Source organism: Amphiprion ocellaris, chromosome 17 (genome assembly GCF_022539595.1).
Source record: "Amphiprion ocellaris isolate individual 3 ecotype Okinawa chromosome 17, ASM2253959v1, whole genome shotgun sequence".
NCBI classification, from domain to species: Eukaryota; Metazoa; Chordata; class Actinopteri; family Pomacentridae; genus Amphiprion; species Amphiprion ocellaris.
Genome location: NC_072782.1, coordinates 26,934,316 through 26,954,507, shown reverse-complemented (window position 1 = coordinate 26,954,507; position 20,192 = coordinate 26,934,316). Strand labels below are relative to the sequence as shown.

Genomic DNA, 20,192 nt, shown 5'->3' with positions numbered 1-20,192 from the left:
TCTTACTTTAATTATCTGTATTTTATGCATAGTCTTGCTCACAGACATCCAAACAAACAAATTCCAATGCAAACAGTATTTCCATGATAGATGTAAGAGCACAAATGCAGAAAAATGACTGGGACTCAGATGTTGTACCTGCAGGAGCCTGGAGGTCTTTGAGTCGTGCTGGAGCCTAATGGCTTGTCCTTGAAAGATAAATGACGTGTAATTGTATCAGGAAATCCCAAACTGTGTGAACTCTCTTCCTGTTGCTATCTGATTCCGACTCCCCCTTATAGAAGACACGTTGCCTGGAGAAAGGTGGCTGATGCTATTGATAGCCTGCGTGGGCTGTTATCATTAGCGTAGCGGTGAAGCAATCGTCGCCCATATTTTTCACCAGTTGATATGATTTAATTGGAACATTCTGCAGCTCCCCAAATCAGATCGATACTTGCCTGAAGCAATTTCATATCTAAATGTCTGCGTCTACCACAAGTGATTGACTATTTGCTGATGCGATCACAAGCAACACATTTTAACTGCTGAGACTGTTGCTTAACGCAGGCAAGCTCCTCATAACACATCATACTGTGAGCTCACACAGTGAAAAACTACTTGTTGCATTCAATAAAGGAGGTCATTTGTAAGACCACAGGGGCTCCGTCAGTTTCTTAAAGGCAGCAGTATATCTATTTGCTGCTATATAGCTTAAAATGACACAAGAGTTTGCGTAGGTTTGAAATCCGAGCCTCATAGCTCAACAAAAACATTATATTTTCCTCAAAAATCCACATCAGTCCAACAACAATCTCGTCAGTGACTGCCATGATAGGAAATTCTCTTTGTAGACAGCTTAAATGGAAGGATCTTTTCCTGAAAGTATAGAGCTTTATGCTCCACTTAAGCAAGCAGCTGCAGAGGGAACAAATAAAGCAGGATTACAGAGAGCAGAATGGGAAATATAATAGAGTTTATGGTGAAGGCATTGAGGTAAGCAACAAATAAAAAGCAAACATAAGAAAAGATATAGAGAAATGGCATTGAGAGACTCAAGAACGATATGTTGCTTGAGGACAGCAGGCCGGAACTTTTGAGTGAAAGGTGAAGACGCTTTGTTTAGCTTTGTCTTCATGTAGTCTCTAAGTTCTTGGGCTATCAGACATTTTATCAGAAAAAATGCACTCCAGGCCAACATACAAATAACAGTTTCTGAGTAGACATTCATAACTTGCAGAAAACCTTCAGTTATATCAGACAGTGGAAATCTGTTGATGGACCAATGCTGCAATGACGTAATCTTTCTGCACTACTCTCGCAGTTTTAGAATAAAGTATTTGATAACAAAATAACCATACATGTACATTTTACACAAAGAAATTTTACCTAATATATTCCCATGTATTTTTTAAAATATTGTAGACATACTTTGCTCTATAACTCATTATGGCATATTCCAGCTGACAGTACTTTTTTTTTCTTTTTAAAGTATAAAAAAGGCCCTGATAAGTACCAGAGGTTTAAGGAACAGCTGGGATGGATGTGGATGGTGGAATCCAAAGTGAAGTTACCCAAACTAGGAGTGTGACTCCAGTAAATTCCAGGTAAAATATCTAAGAAGTGTGCAGTCCAAAAAATATCTAAGATACTGCAGATATGTTATATGTAACTGATCCTATTTTGAGTTTTGCATGTCGTGAAGGAAGGATTCAGATATTTGGAGTTTGTTTCTGTTTATTCTACCAAAAAAGCAAAGAACAAACTCTTCTGGTCAGTTATTGTCATAAACTTGTAGCCCTACACACATAAAATGACACAGGAATATGCTATCGTGCTACACAATAAATTTAAGCAAACAAATCAAATTAAGCATCTGATTTATCTAAAAGGTTAACCCTCCTGTTATGTTGTGGGTCAAATTGATCCATTTTAAAGTATAAATAATTTTAAAAATGTTAAAAGTATTTTTTCGGAATGAAATTTCTTCTGCTGGCTTAATAAATGTAATCAACATAAAATGGTACATTTCACATATTTGCAACCCCACTCTGAACAGAAGAGGGGCAGAAGAAAAGAAAAAAAATTAAAATGTAACTTTAAAAAAAAAAAATCAGTGTCATGTAAACAACTGAATTATCCTCATTGAACCATGACCTGTGAGAGGCAAAGAACAACACTGCATTAAAAATTGATTGATATTGTTAGTAATGGAGTTAGTAATGAGACATAATATAATTCACTGAGCTCCTGAGAGCGACCCATTCTTTCACAAATGTTTGTAAAAGCAGTCTGCATGCCTAGGTGCTTGATTTGATACACCTGGTTCCATGGAAGTGATTGGAACACCTGATTCTGAATATTTGGATGGGTGAGCGAATACTTTTGGCAATATAGTGTATATCAATAAAGCTGACTCAAATTAATTTGTAAATTCATGTTCTAACACTGCTGAATTAATATTATCACTTAAGTTAAAAATCACGATCTCCTTTTCTTCACATCACTGATAATTAGCACATTTTAACCAGCCTGCATCATGAATAAGCTACTTGCAGCCTTAAATAAACTTCAGCAGGACGAGACACCCGTGCGCATGCGCTGTGGTGACCAAAATAAGGAAGTTGACGTAGTTTTTAATCAATGACAACAATGTGGATGTGGCAGCGCTGAGCGGCTGTCTGAGCTACAAGGAGACATTTGTGGTGTTTAAATACACCTCAGGTAAAGGTAAGAAGCGAACAAAAACAAGAATCACAGTGGAGAAACGATACATACGTCAATATACGTTGGGTAGCTTTAAATAGCATAACCCCCGGGAAGCTAATGCTCCAGCTAATTAGTGAACATAAGCTAACTTACTGCCTTAGAGCAACCAAAGCAGGTTAACGTAGCTGTTACAATGGACGTTAATAGCTTTATTTTACCTTGTTTGCTGGTGTCTTAATGCTGACAAACAAGTTGTGTGCAGATATGACCTTTTAAACGTGCACGCATAGTTTATTCTCAGGAATTAGCCCCACGAACAGTGATTTTAGATGGTATAGATAAGTGGAAGGTTGTCAAAAATGCTAGCTTAGCCATCTGTAAAGGACAAACAAGTTCTTTTCTTTCTGAAACAGACAGTACTACAGTGCAATATGTAACTGTGAATATTAGTCTTGAATATTAGTCAAAAGAATAATAGTATTTCTTTTTAAGGAACCAGGATAGCCAAGGTCTTAAATCCAGTCTACCTCATTACAACCCTCCTTAGAAATACTGAAAATCTCAGCATTTCTCTCCTTTATGTTATGTTTAGTTAAGCTGTGTCTTTATGAATGATATGTCTTTTACTTGCCTGAAATGCTTCACCTAAAATATTAACTTTACCCCCATAATTGAGGATAAAGAAAGATCTTTATGGCACACAGTACAATAAATAAAAGCTATGTATTATACTAGAAATAGTAATGCTATTTATGTTTAGGGAATCAGAATAGCCAACATTTTTGAAATACGGCATCATGAATACAGTCTGCCTCATTACAATCCTGCTCCAGAAAATCAAAAAATCTCAGATCTTTGCTGAAGTTTTATTTTGTTTTACTCACATGTTATTATATTTGTCTGAAATGCTTTAAATCCTGCCCTAAACTTCCCCTGAAGTTGTAATGTAGTCTTTTAGTGTTTTAGGGAACCATAATAGTCATTTTTAAAAAAATATTGCTATATAAATTCAGTCTACCTCACTACAACCCTCCTTAGAAATACAGAAAATTTCAAATCTTTTCTTGAGTTTAATTTTTTACAACTTTTATGTTCTTTTATCCGTCTAAAATGCTGCTTCAAACCATCCCCTGAACTATAGTGTAGTTTTAGTGTAGTCTTTTAGGAAAATAGAACAGCCAAAATTTTTTGAAATTCTGCATCATAAATCCAGTTTACTTCATTACAACCCTCCTTAAGAAAAGCAACAAATCCTAGATATTTTCTTCAGTTCAATTTTTTGTAACTTACATCCTATTATATTCATCTAAAATGATCTTTTAAACTTTCTTGGAAGAGTTTCAGTGTAGAATCCTGCAACAAAACAAACAAAAAAATCAATAAGTCATCAAAAAATCTACATCTGAATGTGTTTTTGCCACTAAAGGTTCTGTTTCTCCCTCTGAAACCAGTCTGCATGAATACTAGTAAGTACTCCCACATTTATCACAGATGCAAAGCCTCATATGTTTTTCTTAGATGTTAGAAAGAGACATCCAGGAATTGTCTTCGCATAAAACAATTATCTCCATTTCAGCTAAATCCACAGCTTCCCCCTGCTGCGGAAAATACTCACAATAACTGTAACCTGGAGCTTTCCTTTCCACTGAGGCTTTTCAGCAAGTTGATGTGACGGCTGTCAACAAAAATAACAGCATGTTTCTGAAAGCTCCTCCACACTGTGCTAAAGCAATAACAACGGTTTTTAGTCATGGATTTAGTTTTCTCGGAGGGAGGGGGTTCGGGTTAGCTCGAGTACAAGGACACACAAAGTCTCAAACATAAACACAACTTAGGCCTTAAGGAAGATCATGGTAAATCAGATCGCATGTGTAGTCACACTTCTTTCAGTCCCTGCAGGGCAGATTGGTACTTTCATTCTTTCTGTCTTTGTGCAGACGCTGCATCGGGGGATTGGTATAAATTCCTCTCTATAGAAACTTCATTTGAAATGATTTGTCGCTGGAAGGTGGGGAGAAGCAGATCTTAAGAAGCAAATGATTCACCGAGTCCTTGTTATAGGCAGCTTTTGTGACCAAAAAAACCCACATTCTGTATAAAAACGGGAGAATCAGAGGTTCCCCAGACCTCTCTGCAGACGTCTCATTTCGCTAATGAACACTTTAAACAGAGCCACCCGGCGACCTTGGTCCCTGAATGAATATTAACTGGAAAGTTGTGTCGAATGTTGGCTGAAACTCTCTGTTCCACTGAGTCACAAGCAGAAGTGACACAGTGGAAATGAAAACAGGGACTGAGTGTATTCTGCTCACTCACTTCTCAGTCTTGTTACTCGAGTCGCCTTTTCAAAGGTTTTTCAAAACTTGCTTTTGCTCACAGCATGCACATTGTTAGAGGATGTGACAATAGATTCTGAGTTATTGATTACACTGTACTCCGTTTGCTGTCTGTTAATATTTCTGGATGCATCGGGCCTCTGCGTCTCACAGCTTTATAAATCAATGAGCAGAAACACTTAGATTCAAACATCAGAGTTAAAATGTTCCTTCATTTATCAGGTGTTTATTTCACTAGTTTAATCAAAAACAAATGTCTCTCTTTAACCTTTTCCACCTTTGAAGTCCCTGTACAAGGACCAGACTCTGTTATTAACTCTCTAATTTGCAGTTTTAATTAGACGGGAGTAAATGTGTTGATTTTTCTTTCAAATCTCACTCCAGCCTGGTGATAAGGATAAGGAGACTTATTGTGTTTGACAAAGTGTTTCTTATCCGTCGTGTTCATGTTGCAGTTCAGCAGCTTTTTATTTGGGATCTTCAGTCTGAAGTTTGACAGATTTTTTAAAAAAAATTCTGATATATTAATGGTAGTTTTAGAAAATTAAAAATAGGATTAATTGGACGTCATTCCCAGGCTTGTCACAATTATTACATAACTACTTAATCACTTTTCATAATTTTTTTCCATTCACCTGTATATTCGCAATGCATAGAAATAGTGATTGATTGAAATATGTTCAATCAATCATTATTTCTGCCCCCTTTGCTATGATTTAATAGCACCAACTGCTTTTCAACCGTCTGCATTTTGATGAGCATCTATTGACATTAACAACATGGATTGAGTTGAAAAGCACAGCACCACAGCTCCACTTATTTTGGTTTCAAGCCAAATTAAATCATGAGGAGAAAACCCAATAACTTAAAGAAGACGATTTGCTGGATTTTCAGCAAAATAAGTTGGTAGCAACAGGCACTAATGCCACTAATCTAAACCTAATAGAGACATAAAATGATCAGCAAATTCAAGACAATAATTTAAATTGTTAATTGTTTGTGTGGCAATTAATCATCGACTAAAGTTTCATGATTGTGGCGGCGTTAATCACCCCCTCCATGCTTGCTAGCAAAACAGAGACAGCATGCTTTCCGGAGAGCAGCAGTTAAAGTCAGTGTGGTGCATCAATAATGCCACAGTGGAATCAACAACCATATTGTGCTCGTATTTTACAGTTACAGATGTCTTATGTAAAAACAATTTTAATTTAAATATACAATGAATCATCTCGGGTATGTAATAAATTCATGTAATGTACATCTGCAAGTGTCAGAGCCAAGTTTTGCAGATAGGCGTCCTATCAGTGCAGATTAATCAGCCAAACTCACAAAATGAACTAGTTTTGTGAGGTTGAAATGTCAGAAAAAGGGGTTGAACTCAAAACGTCGTAGATATAATCAGCCACAGCATTAAAACAACTTATAAAATATTGTGTAGGAAGACATGTAACATCCATAAAAATGCCAGAATGCAAAATTTCCCAGCAGAACTTTGCACTCTAACTAGACGATTTATGTTTCTCGCTTCGGCTATCAGTGGTTTTAACGTTGTGGTTGATCGGTGTGCTTCGTTAAAACCTCCAGCTGAAAAATGCCAGATAATTGCAAAGCTTTTTTTGGATGATTACCTCTCTTCGCCTCTTTTTTTTTTTTTTTTCTGTTCAAGCAGCTCCGGTGCCATAATGAAGGCAACTAGAGGCAACATGCTGGCTGCTGGAATATCCAACAACAAGGTCAAATATTCACGGCTGGCTGCTGATGATGACGGTTACATAGACTTACAGGTGAGAAAACTGGGATTGTTTGCATGCTGGTAATTAGTCCGACTTTTGTTACCACAGGCTAATTAATCTGAGATAAATCCCGACTAATAACTTCCTGCAGGACTGTTGAAGGCTGCTTTAATTAAACGGTGCCGTGCAAAAGTTTTCAGGTAAAGTGAGGTTGCTTTTTAAACTAATGCTGTGAATAGTTTTTTACTCATCAGCTATTTTCATACAAAGTGCAGTGAGCAGAGAAAAACTCAACATATAGTGTACTTAGTGTTTGCATTTGAAACAGCAGCGGTTCACCTCAGTGTACACAGTTTTTAAGGTCTTCAGGTAACCACAGACCAACTCCATGATGATTAGATTAATGTTCTGTGGGGCCATAGAGAGTTGCAGGGTGAATTTGCACAGCACTATACTAGTTTAGCTGCCAGTGAAAGAACGAGCTACATGGCTGTTTTTTCTCTTCTATGCTGCTTTAGTAGAGAATATATTTTGATGTGACTGAAGAATTATCGAAACTGTCAAAGTTTTAGAACCATTTCTGCTCAAACAACTTGAATTTGTCTGAATTTTTTTGAAAATAAATATATATATTTTCAGTTTCCCACTTTCCGAAGTTTTGTTTTTGTGCATTGACTTTTGAATTTCACTGTTATTTCTCATCATGTCATTGATTTAGAATCTGTAGTACTGGGCAAGTAGATCTGTTGTGTAGGACTAGATGTTGATATCTGTTCTTCTAGTCCTACACAACACATCTACTTGCCCAGTATTGTAGCATCATGTCTAATTATGATTGGCTTGAAATATAAAAAATAAATAAATAATTGATGCCGTTATATAAAGTCTCATCTTTAAGCACAAAATAACAAAAAATTTTATAATGCAGAAGTCAACTAGAGGTATTTTATGAACTATATGTAGCTACATATAACAATGATTTAACGCAAAACGTATAGAATATTTCTTAATATGTGTGAAATAGTTATAAATATAACATTTGTGAAATAGTGGGTCACAAATTTTTTTTTTAAAAGTTACTTTTGGTGATTTTTGCATACCTTCATAAACGGGTATGACAAGTTGTGCCACAAAAATATAAACATTGCTAGATAACCTAATTCAAATAGAACACAGTTCTGGAGTTTCAAAATTGTTGTGTACATATAACTAAGATCTTTTCTTCCCCGAATATCGGAATATTTGGTCATTGTGGTGGTATCCGAATATTCATTTTGACATCTGAATACTCGAAATACCCCCCCAACATTACTTTTGATTGGCCACTTGGCTGGACCTACAAACTCTGACATCACGCTTCACTTCGGCCCACGTTTGTAACATTTTATGGTTTGTAAACAGAAGACAAGCGGTGTATAGATAATGGACTGATGAAAGTTTTCAGGCATCTACGTATGTTTAATGGAAATGTGAGATGTAGATTTTGGTAAATCTGTCATCATGATCATTGTGGAACCTGTTTGATAGGATCAAAATGGATCCTTGGGTAATTTTTAAAAGATTTATCTTGGAAACTCCTTGATTTGTTGTTCTAAAGTTTCCCAGACACCCTCTAAATATCCACAATTTCTGATAAAAAAAAAGGTTTAAAGCACATAAGAGATGGTTGAGCAGAAGGCCTTTGATATGAGATGAAATAACCGTGTTTTTATTGTTACTTTCTGAACATAATCCTTACGCTGCACCACGGCTACGCTACTGTTAATTTGCACATAATGAAAACGAAACATTTCAGAAAACTAAATGCTCTGTGTTTTGTCCAACAATTTAACACTTGACAGTTCAAGAAAAGCCCACCGAGGGTCCCATATAAGGCAATCGCCCTGGCAATATTCCTCTTTCTGATTGGCTCCTTGCTGATCATCTTTGGGGCCCTTCTTCTGTCAGGAACCATAGAAGTTGAGGTGAGTTAAATGCACTGAAAGGTTACATAAATGAGTCTCATGTCCACATTTTTTCTTGGCTGTAGAGAAAGTGCAGCTGTAATGTGTCTCCAGCATATAGACTCAAATATTTTCCCTTCTTCTGTTGCCAGAAAGCTCATTGTTAAGCATGTCAGTTTCTCCCCATAATATTTTGGTTCCTTAGAAGTGACAGTAAATACCCTGCCAGGCTTGTTTCCAGAATATAAGTCTCCTGAAATTTATTTGTGACAGAACTGCTTTTGTCTAAGCTGCCTGCCTCCTGTCTGTTCTCAATGTAAATCCTGTTTAGAAGATATATCTCCATGCGTGTTGCTCCTGTATGCGAACTGGAGGAGCTTTGTGTTTATGTTTTGTCTTTTTGGGTTCAGAATGTGACTGCAAATACCTCTGACGGCCTGCAGCTCTAATGCATGTGGATGTTGAAAGAATAGTCATTGTAGTCTGGGAAATAAGCTTCTTTCTTTTCTTGTCTGCTAAATGTGAAGGTTGATGCCATTTTTCATGCCCGCCTATTAAATATAAAGCGGCAGCTGGTTAGCATAGCTTAGCATAAAGGCTAGAAAAAGGGGATACTAAGCAGCTAGGTGGCAAAACCCGCCTGCTAGCACCCATAGTTGTCAGATATAAGATATGTAACATTGCTAGCTTCATCAGTCTGTTAATGTGACAGCATTCTGTCATTCACTTTTACATGAATGTTCGGTCATAAATGACCGTTACAGAGACGCAAAGTATGTGCTTGATATTTAGCTTATAAACTGGCTCTATGTGGGAGTAAACCTGTCTGAGGTGAAGAAAAGTAACCTGTATGACTTGCTGTCAGATGCTAATTGATCCAGTCTTCATGTCACACTTTAATTTAGAACTAAGAAATTAAGAATTTACTGCTGCTTCATGCATAAATGTGTATCAAGTATCTGTCTTTATAGGTGCTCATCTGTATCCTGCTGCTGTATGATGCTCCAAGTATTTAAATAACTCAGAGGAAACAATATTACAAACAGCTGGAAGCAACAAACTAAAATTTATCTCCTGTTAACCATTAACAAAATCTGGATTATAGTCATTAACAGTCTTTTTAATTCAACCTGTCGACTCTGTTTTTAATGCAGCAAAGCATTACTTTCATAGAGGTTTCAGTTTGTAATAAATGTGAGACTGTTCAATGATTTTGACATTTAAACTGTTGCCCTTTGTCATGTTTTTGGAGCAATATTGGTGCTGAAATGTGGAGAAACACTTCTCTCAACCACTTCACACAGCTCGAAATATATCAGTTGTGCATCTCCGATAATATGACTGCATGCAGTTCAAACGTGTCGTGTTAAAAGTGAAATTTTACTGAGTCCGACCTTGTAAGATTGCTGTCACAGCTAGCTGCACGTTAGAATATGAAGCGGTGCATGTCTGAAACTCACTAGCATGCTATATATCCTTTGTTCAATCAAAAGAAAAACTAAAAAATGACAAGTTGCAGTTTTACTGGGGCTTATGTGCTTTCCAAACTATTTTTACTTTGTTTCTTTGGATGATGGAGCATAACTAGATGTTTTTCCAGCCTTTGTTGTTAGCTTAGCTAATCAGCTGTAGCTTCATATTTACCAAACAGACATCAGTGTGATGTCAATCTGAATCTCTCTGCAACAAAGAGAATATACACTACTGTTCAAAAGTTTGGGGTCACAAAGAGAGGTCCTTATTTTTGAAAGAAAAACATTTTTTTTTTCAATGAAAATGTGGTGAATGACTATTGTAGCTGGAAAAGACTGTTTTTTAATGGAATATTTAGATACAAGTACAGAGGAACATTTCCAGCAACCATCACTCCTGTGTTCTAATGCTACATTGTGTTAGCTAATGGTGTTGAAAGGCTCATTGATGATTAGAAAACCCTTGTGCAGTTATGTTAGCACATGGATAAAAGTGAGAGTTTTCATGGAAAACATGAAATTGTCTGGGTGATCCCAAACTTTTGAACGGTAGTGTATGTATTTTCTCAAATGTCATTTGAGAAAATACATAAAATACAAAAAAAAAAAATCAGATTGCATAACTTTCACTGTGGCCTCTACTTTGCAGCCATGAAGATTGTGTTATCACTTACACGAATACAGCCAAAGACAGTTGTAAAAGTTTTTATTTGTCCAGTATACAGATGCTCATACGCCTTTAACTTACCTAGATATATTTCCTGAATTATTTAGATGCTACTGTATATGCAAAACCTGGTTTACTGGGTTTAAAACCTAAATTACTTTCATATATAAATGTGTTGTACTGAGAAAAACAGTTTTTTCCAATTTCATGTGGAACAATTTAATTTTAATGCTGCCTGAGCATAAACAGCACAAGAAAAATGCCTAAAAAATGATTAATTAGGATCTGTTAGATCAGAGAATAATAAAACAATTAAATCTGACTAGATATTCAGTGCTGGCTTTGGGTACGTGATGATTATTGGTATTCGGTACCATGAGGACATTTCAGTCTGCACCTCTTAAACATTGCAGATGATACCCAGCTTTACTTTTGACACACATTTAGAGACTCAACACTACAAAATTTCAACTGAAGCAGCAATTAAAACACCCACGCTGCAGCTAATCTCGCCTTTAAATAGCTGTAATTGAGCAGCTATCCTGACATTTTACTGTCCCACTGCCAGTTTTCCTCTATGCTCTTGCTGTTTTGGCCTCAACGCTTTTTTGTGTGCGTTTGAATTTGCCCAATGATGTTTTGCAGCTTTCAGTGCCAACTTTGATGCGTCCCCTGCTTTGGTTTCTGCCCCCTAAATTCCTGTCACCATGTGGGAGATAACCAAGCTGCACGTATTATATTTGTAATTATCAGTAGGAGGTTCGTTTGAATGTTTTTTTTCTCTCCCCTCAGTCTGCAGATCGTATTTGCAGAAAATCTGATCTGACATGAAAGCAGCAGCGGAGTATTTGAGCCGTCTGCTGCTCTTGCCAATTAGCCCACGTGAGTTAAAATAGCATATCTAATACTAGAAGATTATACAAGGTCGGAGCAGACAGTGGAGGGAAAAGAAAGCAAACATGTTCTAATGCAAGAAGTGGTAGGAGTTTTACATTGAAGTAATATGGTTTAATCTTTTTCCCTTTTGTTTCTAGGTGCTTTATGTGTTTTTCCAGTGAATTGAAGCTGTGTCACAGGGTTCAGTGAGGATTGTGAAGGGAGATTTTGAACACACATTATAGCAGCAGAGAAAAGGAAAATGGAGCCCACTTAACCTGTTGCCTTAAAAGCAGGAATGACAACAGTTTTCAGTTATAAGCAGAGCAATCTATGGTCAGGTTTGTGCAAGGATACATGTAAAATAGAAGATAAAATCACTCAGTTTATCACTGAGGGTCAACTTGGTAGCCTTTTCTGAAGCTTTTGTGTGCATTTAGGGACAGAAAACCGAAAATTTTAAAGCCTCATTACTAGACTAAAATGATGCCAGTTGCCGTGGCCTATGCAGAAGTGCATTTTTCAAAATCTCAGTGAAAAAGATGCTGCAACTCTGTGCACAAGACTGCCATCTGGTGGTGAATTGGAACACATCATTGAGGCTCCCTGCTGGTTGTAGCTGCCCTTCGCCTGTAAAACGACTGATTTACATGAAACCAGACCTTCTGACAGATGAATGAAACCGTCACGTTCCCCTGCCTCCTGCACACCCTTTTCATTTGCAGGATGTTTATGTTGCGCTTGCAGGCAACATTGAGATAAGTATGTTAAAGCGTGATGAGTGCATTAGTCTTTAATGTCCTCTGTACAATGCCATGGTACTTCCTCCGGCGCCTCATTACCAAATACAGGATTCCAGGCAGTGATATGTATCTACACACGGTGATAGTAGCAGCTGTGATGCATCTCCGTTAAATAAAGCTCGTAAATCCCTCAGAATGAAGTAATATTTGATTCTTGTTTGCTCTCCTTTCTGTTCCCAGCATCCCGACCGCACCATTCCTGTCATCATCATAGGAATTCTCGTTTTCCTTCCTGGATTTTACCATTTGAGAATCGCCTACTACGCCGCCAAAGGTTACCGGGGTTACTCCTACGACGACATCCCAGATTTTGGCGACTGAGCCACATGGCAGCTGCTGATTTTCGCCTTACTGTGTATCCTGAGACTGTTGCCTGCTGTTTACTTTCTGAATGTATGTAGCAAAAAGCTCAATCTTGTCAGCATTCTGCCATGTCCAAGCAGGGGTTTTGTTGATTTTTTTTTTGTTGTATCTTGTTTTTTTCTCTTCTCTGTGCTGTTTTATTCCACACAGAAGCTCGACGGACCTTAGAGACTGTATATTTGCAGCTTTATTAGGAGTGAAACGAGCATTTTAATGAGTAGAGGAGCAGCTGCTTCTGCAACATTTTGCTGGTATGAAACTCAAACAAGTGGCAAGTCTGTACAGATGCCTTTCATTTAGTCCATGACTGAACATCTTTGTGCTCTTTGCACAGTAGTTTTATAGAGTCTTAAGTAGGTATATTCTAAATTTATTATATTATATAATAAGAAACAGAGGAAGCTATATTTATCCTGAAGGGTTGCATTTGCAGAACTATCAAGACTGGTTATATTTTTGAATGTAATGTATTATTTCCTATATAAAGCATTGCTGTTGGTGTATATTCTGTAACTTTGGAATATTTAAGAAACTTGTATTTTTACATACATTTGCTTTGATTGAAAAAAAATGTAATTAAAAGTGAAATAAAACAAAAAATGTGAAGTAAAGCTTCAAGTATTTTTCTATTGACATTATTACATCGCTTGACTTTGACTGCATTTAATATCGAAAGAATCAAACTTTCTGTAAGGTTTCGAACAAAGAAACTTTGCTAATGATGCTCACACATTTCATAAAGAAAACTTCAAGGATTTCCTTTCTTGTCTTCAGAAATTGCAGTTATAATGCAATAAATATAATGAACACACAACATAACCAGCTTTTAAAGCATCATTTTTGTTAATAAAAGACAGAATCAGCTCTCTGCCATGTGGTTTCAACACTATTTACAGAGAAACAAAAAGTGAAGGTTACATTTATTTTCAGAAATAATATCTGTATTAACGGCTGTACTAAGAGCAGTTTAATTCATTATCTGCTTTTATGAACACTTTATGGAGCGTTTATCTCTATACATGCGCTCAGAAACCACCCTTTTCCCACCATATTTCTCACAAAAAGTATAAAAAATAGGACTCACGCGTCCATCAAGTAGAATTTGCCTGCTTGTTTGGCCACTAACATCAGGTAAAGGACACCCTCTTGTGGTTACCACTAAGCTGGATGCCATCAGGGGATTAAAGGCTGGAAAAGGGGGAAAAAAAGACATTTGATCCTCTGCCTGCACAAACAAACACTTATTAAATCAGCATCGGTTTAAATTATTCAGGAGCTTATAGCACTGGCGGTGTGGAACTTCACTTTGATGTGTTGTGCAGTGCTGTTGAGCACAACAAGGAAAAACCGGCGCGCAGGGGTGGAGAGGAGGTGGGCGGAGTTTGGATCGAGCCGGTGGAGCAGCAGGATACCTGCGTCGATGCCTCACTGTCACCTGTGCGTGAAATGAACACCTGTTGCCGGTGGGCTTAAACACACACACAAAACGAAGGAGACGCTCATATTTCAGGTGTCACAAAGGAACAAGGCCCCACTTTGTAGTTTGCAGGACAGTTGGATGGTGTCCGCAACTTTACGCACCAGAATTACGCAAAGGATGAGCTTTTAAAACCACCGTGGAATCTACCAGCTACAGGTAAGATTAAAAACAAAAAGGAAAAAACAGCGAGATGCTAATGATTCTCAAAGTGTTTCTGACTTCCAGCAGCTTTGAAAGGATGAGAAATTAATGCTGCGAGCTCGTAGTGCGAGAGTGAGAAATTTCCTCTCAATCCTCTGAAGTGTGTCATGCATTTAAACGTCAGTAATGAAGTTTCTACGGGGGGATTTTTCATTAGGATGTGAAACTAAACTCGGGAGCAGCCATTTCTCATGACCAATCCGATGCAAACTAGATCTGCTTTATATTATTTATGTGGCCTCTGCGCTGCGTGTTGTTTTTCCTGCGGTTGCCATTGTTTTAATTGGGTGTGACAAAGCTTAAAAAACAGGGAGAAAACAGTGGAAGTCTGACAAAATGAAACTTTGTTTCAGAAGGCTGCTGAAAGTAATGCTGCTACTATCTCTCCTATCCTCTGAAGTCGTCTTTAAAGCCTTTAAAGTCTAGAATTACACACAAAATTTCATTAAAACCCACAAAAAAAGTGTTGTTTGAAGACATATTAACATGGTTCAAAGAGGAGCAGAGTAGGAGCTGATAAGTGTTTCATTTTTTAAATGCTGTTCAGTACATTTAAGGTGGTATTTCTTCATATAGATACATGTATAACTTCCCAGAACAACAGTGCAGTATATAGAGCCAGAGCCAGATTATAAAAATCTCATCTTTCTGTGCTATTGACTCTGAACTGAGACCAGAGTCTATCTTTATTTCACCAATTATGGGAGAACTATTCTCATAAGTTTTCCCCAGACAAGGTTCATTTAATGATTTCAAATTCTAATTCTGATTTGAATGAGTCTGCTGAGGTGCCAGATGGGCACAGTTTCCCATAATATAATCGTTTTTTCTTTTATTCTGTGAAGTTTGCATCTTTAGAGGAAGCTGAGTGGAAATTAATTTAGCGTGTTTTTGTTTATTTTTATTTGTATGCTGAAGGACAAGGACACTTGAACTGCAGTAAACACTTCACACCTGATACCTAGAGCAGAATTGTTACCTGCAAAACAATGCTAATACAAAACCAGTGTTTCTGCTTCCTTTATCTTTTCAAAAAGCCCATTGTAAAGCTGATTAAGGAGGAAAAATATCATTAGTTCAAAAACAAAAAAAAAGAAAAAAAAACTTTGATGAATCATCCACGTCTCAGTGTGAGAGGAATTTCACAATCTAATGACAAAATGGAAACCAAACACAGTAAATCAGTCAAAAATAAACTAAAAATTGTCCTTTTAAAGCCCTAAAAAGTTATTGAGAGTTAAATTTATTGTCTTGTTCCTTTGTAACACTGACAAATCAGCAAAATCTAAATAGAAAAAAAAACACCTTTATGAAATATTTAATAGTAGTTGGTTAATGCAAGTGTCCTGATTCAAATGTTGCTCAATCTTGATTGGTGGGTTAAAGTATGAGTCATCACCTTTGCCCTATTTAAGCCCCGCCCACTTTATACAACAAGGAAGTGCACAAAGAAATAAAAAAGAAGTGTGAAATATCCAAAAGTGTTGTGACTTTGGCAGAAAATACTGGTAATGTAGAAGCTCAACATGTATTACAATGAAAAAAAGCTGATTGAGGAAGAAGATTTTAAGGACCTTTAAGGTAAAGAATACTTTCACACAGCTTCAGAGTGGATACAGCTTCCAATGACTGAGTTTCAGCTGCTTTTTTACAGCCAAGTTTGTAACCTGGAGTCACCTGACCGACTACAGCCATCAGCATCAGACTCCAGGTCATGAATCTGATCTCGATCTTTGAACTCCAGGACCTTAACTTGACTTTAACACCAGTGACTCGTGTTTTTTCATTCAGAGATAAGCTTCTTTATTTTATCTTTTTGACTTGGAATGGTAACATCCTCCCCAAGCCCAAAGATTAAAAAAAAAAAAAACACCATGCTCTAAAATCTCTCCATTTCCCAACAAGGGCTTCCCGCTTTGAAGCTCTTCGACGGCAGCCGGTCACGTTGCCTGAGCTGTTGGGGGGAAAAGGTGCATTTGGCAACGCTTAGCAGCAGACAGACAACAGATGATGCCTTGTGTTATTTGATTCAGATGTAAAGACTCTGCTGTTGTCAACAAAACACAGGCGGCTGCATGTAAAACACTCGGGCACGGAAATGACAAATAATTGCTCAAGAAATGCAGTTATTTCTTTCTTATGGAAAGAAATAACTGCATTTTTAGAAACAACTTTATCATTTTGCATTTTTTTGCCTTTATGCTGCATTGAATCGAGTAGATAATAGCTGAGGACTTGAAAGTTGAAAGTTAATGACTTTCCCTTGCTACTGTTGACTCGGGGGGGAGCTATAAGTGGATATTTATTGGATTAAATCAATTGAAGATTAAGCCATTTACCTGGATTTGTAGTAGACACCTAATGTTTATACTCTGAGTATGGAAATGCAATGCCCACAGTGGAAACCTCTTTATTTGTCCCATTTCTCTCCCTCTTTTCAATCTGCCCTATTCTCTCTTGAGTGCACATCAAACCAAGCCATGCAGAGGGTTTCTATTGTGATGGAAAGTGAGTGTTTGAATCCAGAAGTGGGCTTTTTCTAACCCGTACACAAGGCGTGGAAAAGTGAAACGTTGACTTACTTGGTGGGGGGGGGGGTGGCAGACGCAACAATGCAAGCACCTCGTGGAGAAGAACTTAAGCCCAGAAGTAACTTAATCACAATAACAATTACAGATGAGGATGTGGGTTGGAGTGCGTTTGAATGCCAATGAGTGGCAATTTTTTGGCTGCAAGAGGCGTTTGACAATCAGCAGTCTGACACTGACATTTCAAAGTGTGTCAGCTAACAAAGCTCAAAGAGGCATATCAAAAAAAAAACAGAAAAGAGAAATCACAGGCTAATGCTTATGTCAACAACAGCCTCAAAAGGCTCAGTGATGGAACTCAAAAAGAAGAATCGGGGTCTCAAACTGAAAAGACTGGGAAGGTTGGAGCTGCAGGTTCTTAAAACGCAAGTTCACTTCAAGCTTCAAGTCTTTAAAAGTGAAATTCAAGTAAATCTCCGGTTTATCGGGAAGTTAGAAGTTATAATTTCCTTTCAAAGCTTCGTGGGTTGTGTATTTTTATTATTTTTTTAACCTTGTTTGAGACCAAACTCTTTCACTTCAAAGGTCTAATTCAAATAAATAAACTTAAGGCTTTCGAGTTGGTATTTACAGTTTTTTTTTAATTTCTCAGGTCAAACCTGACTTTTGACTTGATGTTCTTGATTTAAAGTCCAAAGTCAGGTCTTTAGAGAGGAAAGTCCAAAGTAAATCCACTCTAACAAGCCAAGAGCCTTGACATTGTCAGTCCGTCCATCGATCCGGCTTTTCTCTCTGGATTTCCTCCAACAGTTTCATATTTTGGACTTTTTGTAAAGTATATGAACAAATATTCGATGGAAAGCCATGAAATGTTGCACAGATATCCGTGTTTACCTCAGGATGAATTGTAAAAACGTCAGTGATCCCTAATTTTCTGTGCAACAGTTTGGCTCAAAACTAAATGTCCAAAAATATTCCCATTAGCCTCAACTGCACTTTGTGTTTAATGCTATTCATGTTTGCATGCTAACAAACATAAAGAAGACGATAGCATTGTAAATTTTATATCTGCAGGGTGTTAGCATTGTTATTATTGACAGCACACTAGCCTGCATATATTAGCAATGTAATCTCTGCAACCAGAATGTGGTACTGTTGTTTTAGTGGCCTTTCCAATTGCTGTTTACTTTTGTTTTTAGTCGCTGTTTTGTGTCGTTTTCAGGCACTATTTGCTTTTGTTTCTGCTACAAAAAGCTCAAGCCCTAAAGATGCTCGGTTAAATCTCAGAAAAGGTCATGGTTTGGGATAAAATACGCTGTGCAAAGTATTTATTTATGCTTTCAGTAGCTGCTTTCTGTCACGGTTCTGTGGCATTTTCAATCACTGTTTGATTTTGTTTATGCTACAAAGCTACTTTTGTTAGGTTTGGATGCCAAAGCCACTTGGTTAGATTTAGGAAAAAATCTGGGTTTGGGATAAAATACACCTGTGCAAAGGCTTGTTGTTTATTCATGCTGTCAGCTGCCTATTTCTGTCACTGTATGCTCTTTTGAATGCTACCAAACCACTTTGTTGAGTTTAGACATCAAAGTTACTTGGTTGGGTTTGGGCAAAAATTCTGCTTTGGGATAAAATACACCAGTGACAAAGTGTTGCTGCTTGTTAATGGTTTCAGTAGCTGTTTTCTCTCACTGTTTTGTGCCATCTTCAGTTACTGTTCAGCACAGGAAAGATATGGGTTTGGATTAAATTGCACTCTGATGAGTCCCGTCCAAAGACCAGTCCATAAGAAACGTCACAGTTTTACAGCCTTGGTTGTGAAAATTTGCACTGTGGACCATCACGGCTATTACACATTTTTTGTTGTTGTTTGTGAGAACGGGCTGACAAATAGCATCGCTTAACACTCTTAACCTTGCAGTGGTTGAAGCCTGTATGCAGTATGCGTTAAAAGCGATCTCGTTGGTTCTCAACAGTGTGAGAACGATTTTTAGAACCTGCCATAGTGTGCGATGACTGCCTGGTGTAAAAGCATGTGTTGTATTCAGATCTGCTGGAGGCTGTGTGGTACTTTAAGCTTTAAACTGCTCATTCGTGATCAAATTTTCACCATTCAGCTTGAATTTCACAGCTCTTTAGTATACCTTGTTTTACTAGTGCCTGTGGAGTAACGATTTCATTAGTTCAAAGTTAAAAAAACATTTCCTGTCGAGTGTGCTTCATTTATTTATTTGTTTTTTTACCTCTTCAGGTCACAGCACTTTAGCAATTTGACTCTCTTTCCCTTTTTTACTCGCACTCTGGTCAGAGGTTAATGTCCAATTTAGCTCGCTGGCAGATACAAACAGCCTTGAAACGGTCCTAACCCACTGAGCAAATATCCTGGGTTTCGTATTCCCTACAGGGTACAGAAACCTGCAGCCGTCTGGATCAATACCTGGAACGTTATAAAGGACACATTCGGAGCAGAGGCACAAACAAACCACAGCAATGCTCATGGGGAGAGAGACCGGATTGAATGCAGGAGCCGCCCCTTTGTCTTTTGGTTTTTAAGTGTGAGGGTGATAAATCTGCTGCTGTGGCTCAGTCGTGATTAATCAGCTGCTCCCCCCGTTTCTGTCCTCATGTAGATTGAACCGGCAACAACGCAGAATTCCAACGGCACCCCCTGTCACTGACATTTCTATTTCTGTCAGCTGATAAATCTGCCTTAGACGGAGCGCTTTCCATTTGTGGCTCGTTTATTACAGCTTTAAACGTCGTCCAGAGTGCCGTGCTTGTCGCTGTGTGCTGATGTTTGTCCTCAGTGTCACAGCAAAGGGAGATGCAGGGGAGCGTCTAGAGACCGTTAGTGTAACCAAGGCTGAGAGCATCACCTGTGCAGGCCTGCCTTGGTTGGTTTCTTTTTGGTTCTGATTTAATGACAGAAAATATCCAGCAGCTTAACAAGGTTTTTTCCCCTCATCTTTTCCCCTCCTCTACCACTGTTGATCCACTTTATTGCCTTTCTATTTCACCAGACACACAAGTAAGTCTTACCTTGTCAGAGCAATAAAACTATAAGCGACTTTTGTTTTTGTATTCTTCTGTAGCTGTCTGGAT

General features: G+C 37.7%; 2 protein-coding genes across 4 annotated transcripts in view; both read left to right on the top strand.

The window, feature by feature from the left end:
• Positions 1-2,570: 2,570 nt before the first annotated feature.
• tmem230a (transmembrane protein 230a) lies at positions 2,571-13,499 on the top strand. The gene is made up of 4 exons (XM_023296374.3): positions 2,571-2,709; positions 6,694-6,808; positions 8,599-8,721; positions 12,699-13,499. Exons 2-4 carry the CDS (start codon positions 6,707-6,709, stop codon positions 12,837-12,839), a joined length of 366 nt encoding a protein of 121 aa, XP_023152142.1. The 5' UTR covers positions 2,571-2,709; positions 6,694-6,706; the 3' UTR covers positions 12,840-13,499.
• Positions 13,500-14,275: 776 nt separating this feature from the next.
• igsf9a (immunoglobulin superfamily, member 9a) overlaps positions 14,276-20,192 on the top strand; it is an 89,912-nt gene continuing 83,995 nt past the window's right edge. For all 3 annotated transcript variants that reach the window (XM_055019130.1, XM_055019131.1, XM_055019129.1), the window contains exon 1: positions 14,276-14,517. The gene's annotated coding sequence lies outside the window, so the exon portion shown is untranslated. The remainder of the gene's footprint in view (positions 14,518-20,192) is intronic.

What these genes read in the sequence shown, in the direction of transcription:
- tmem230a (XM_023296374.3), top strand. Translation starts at nt 6,707, where the DNA reads ATGAAGGCAACTAGAGGCAACATGCTGGCTGCTGGAATATCCAACAAC. An exon ending in ACGGTTACATAGACTTACAG is followed by an intron (nt 6,809 to 8,598) that starts GTGAGAAAACTG and finishes AACACTTGACAG; the next exon opens with TTCAAGAAAAGCCCACCGAG. An exon ending in CAGGAACCATAGAAGTTGAG is followed by an intron (nt 8,722 to 12,698) that starts GTGAGTTAAATG and finishes TTCTGTTCCCAG; the next exon opens with CATCCCGACCGCACCATTCC.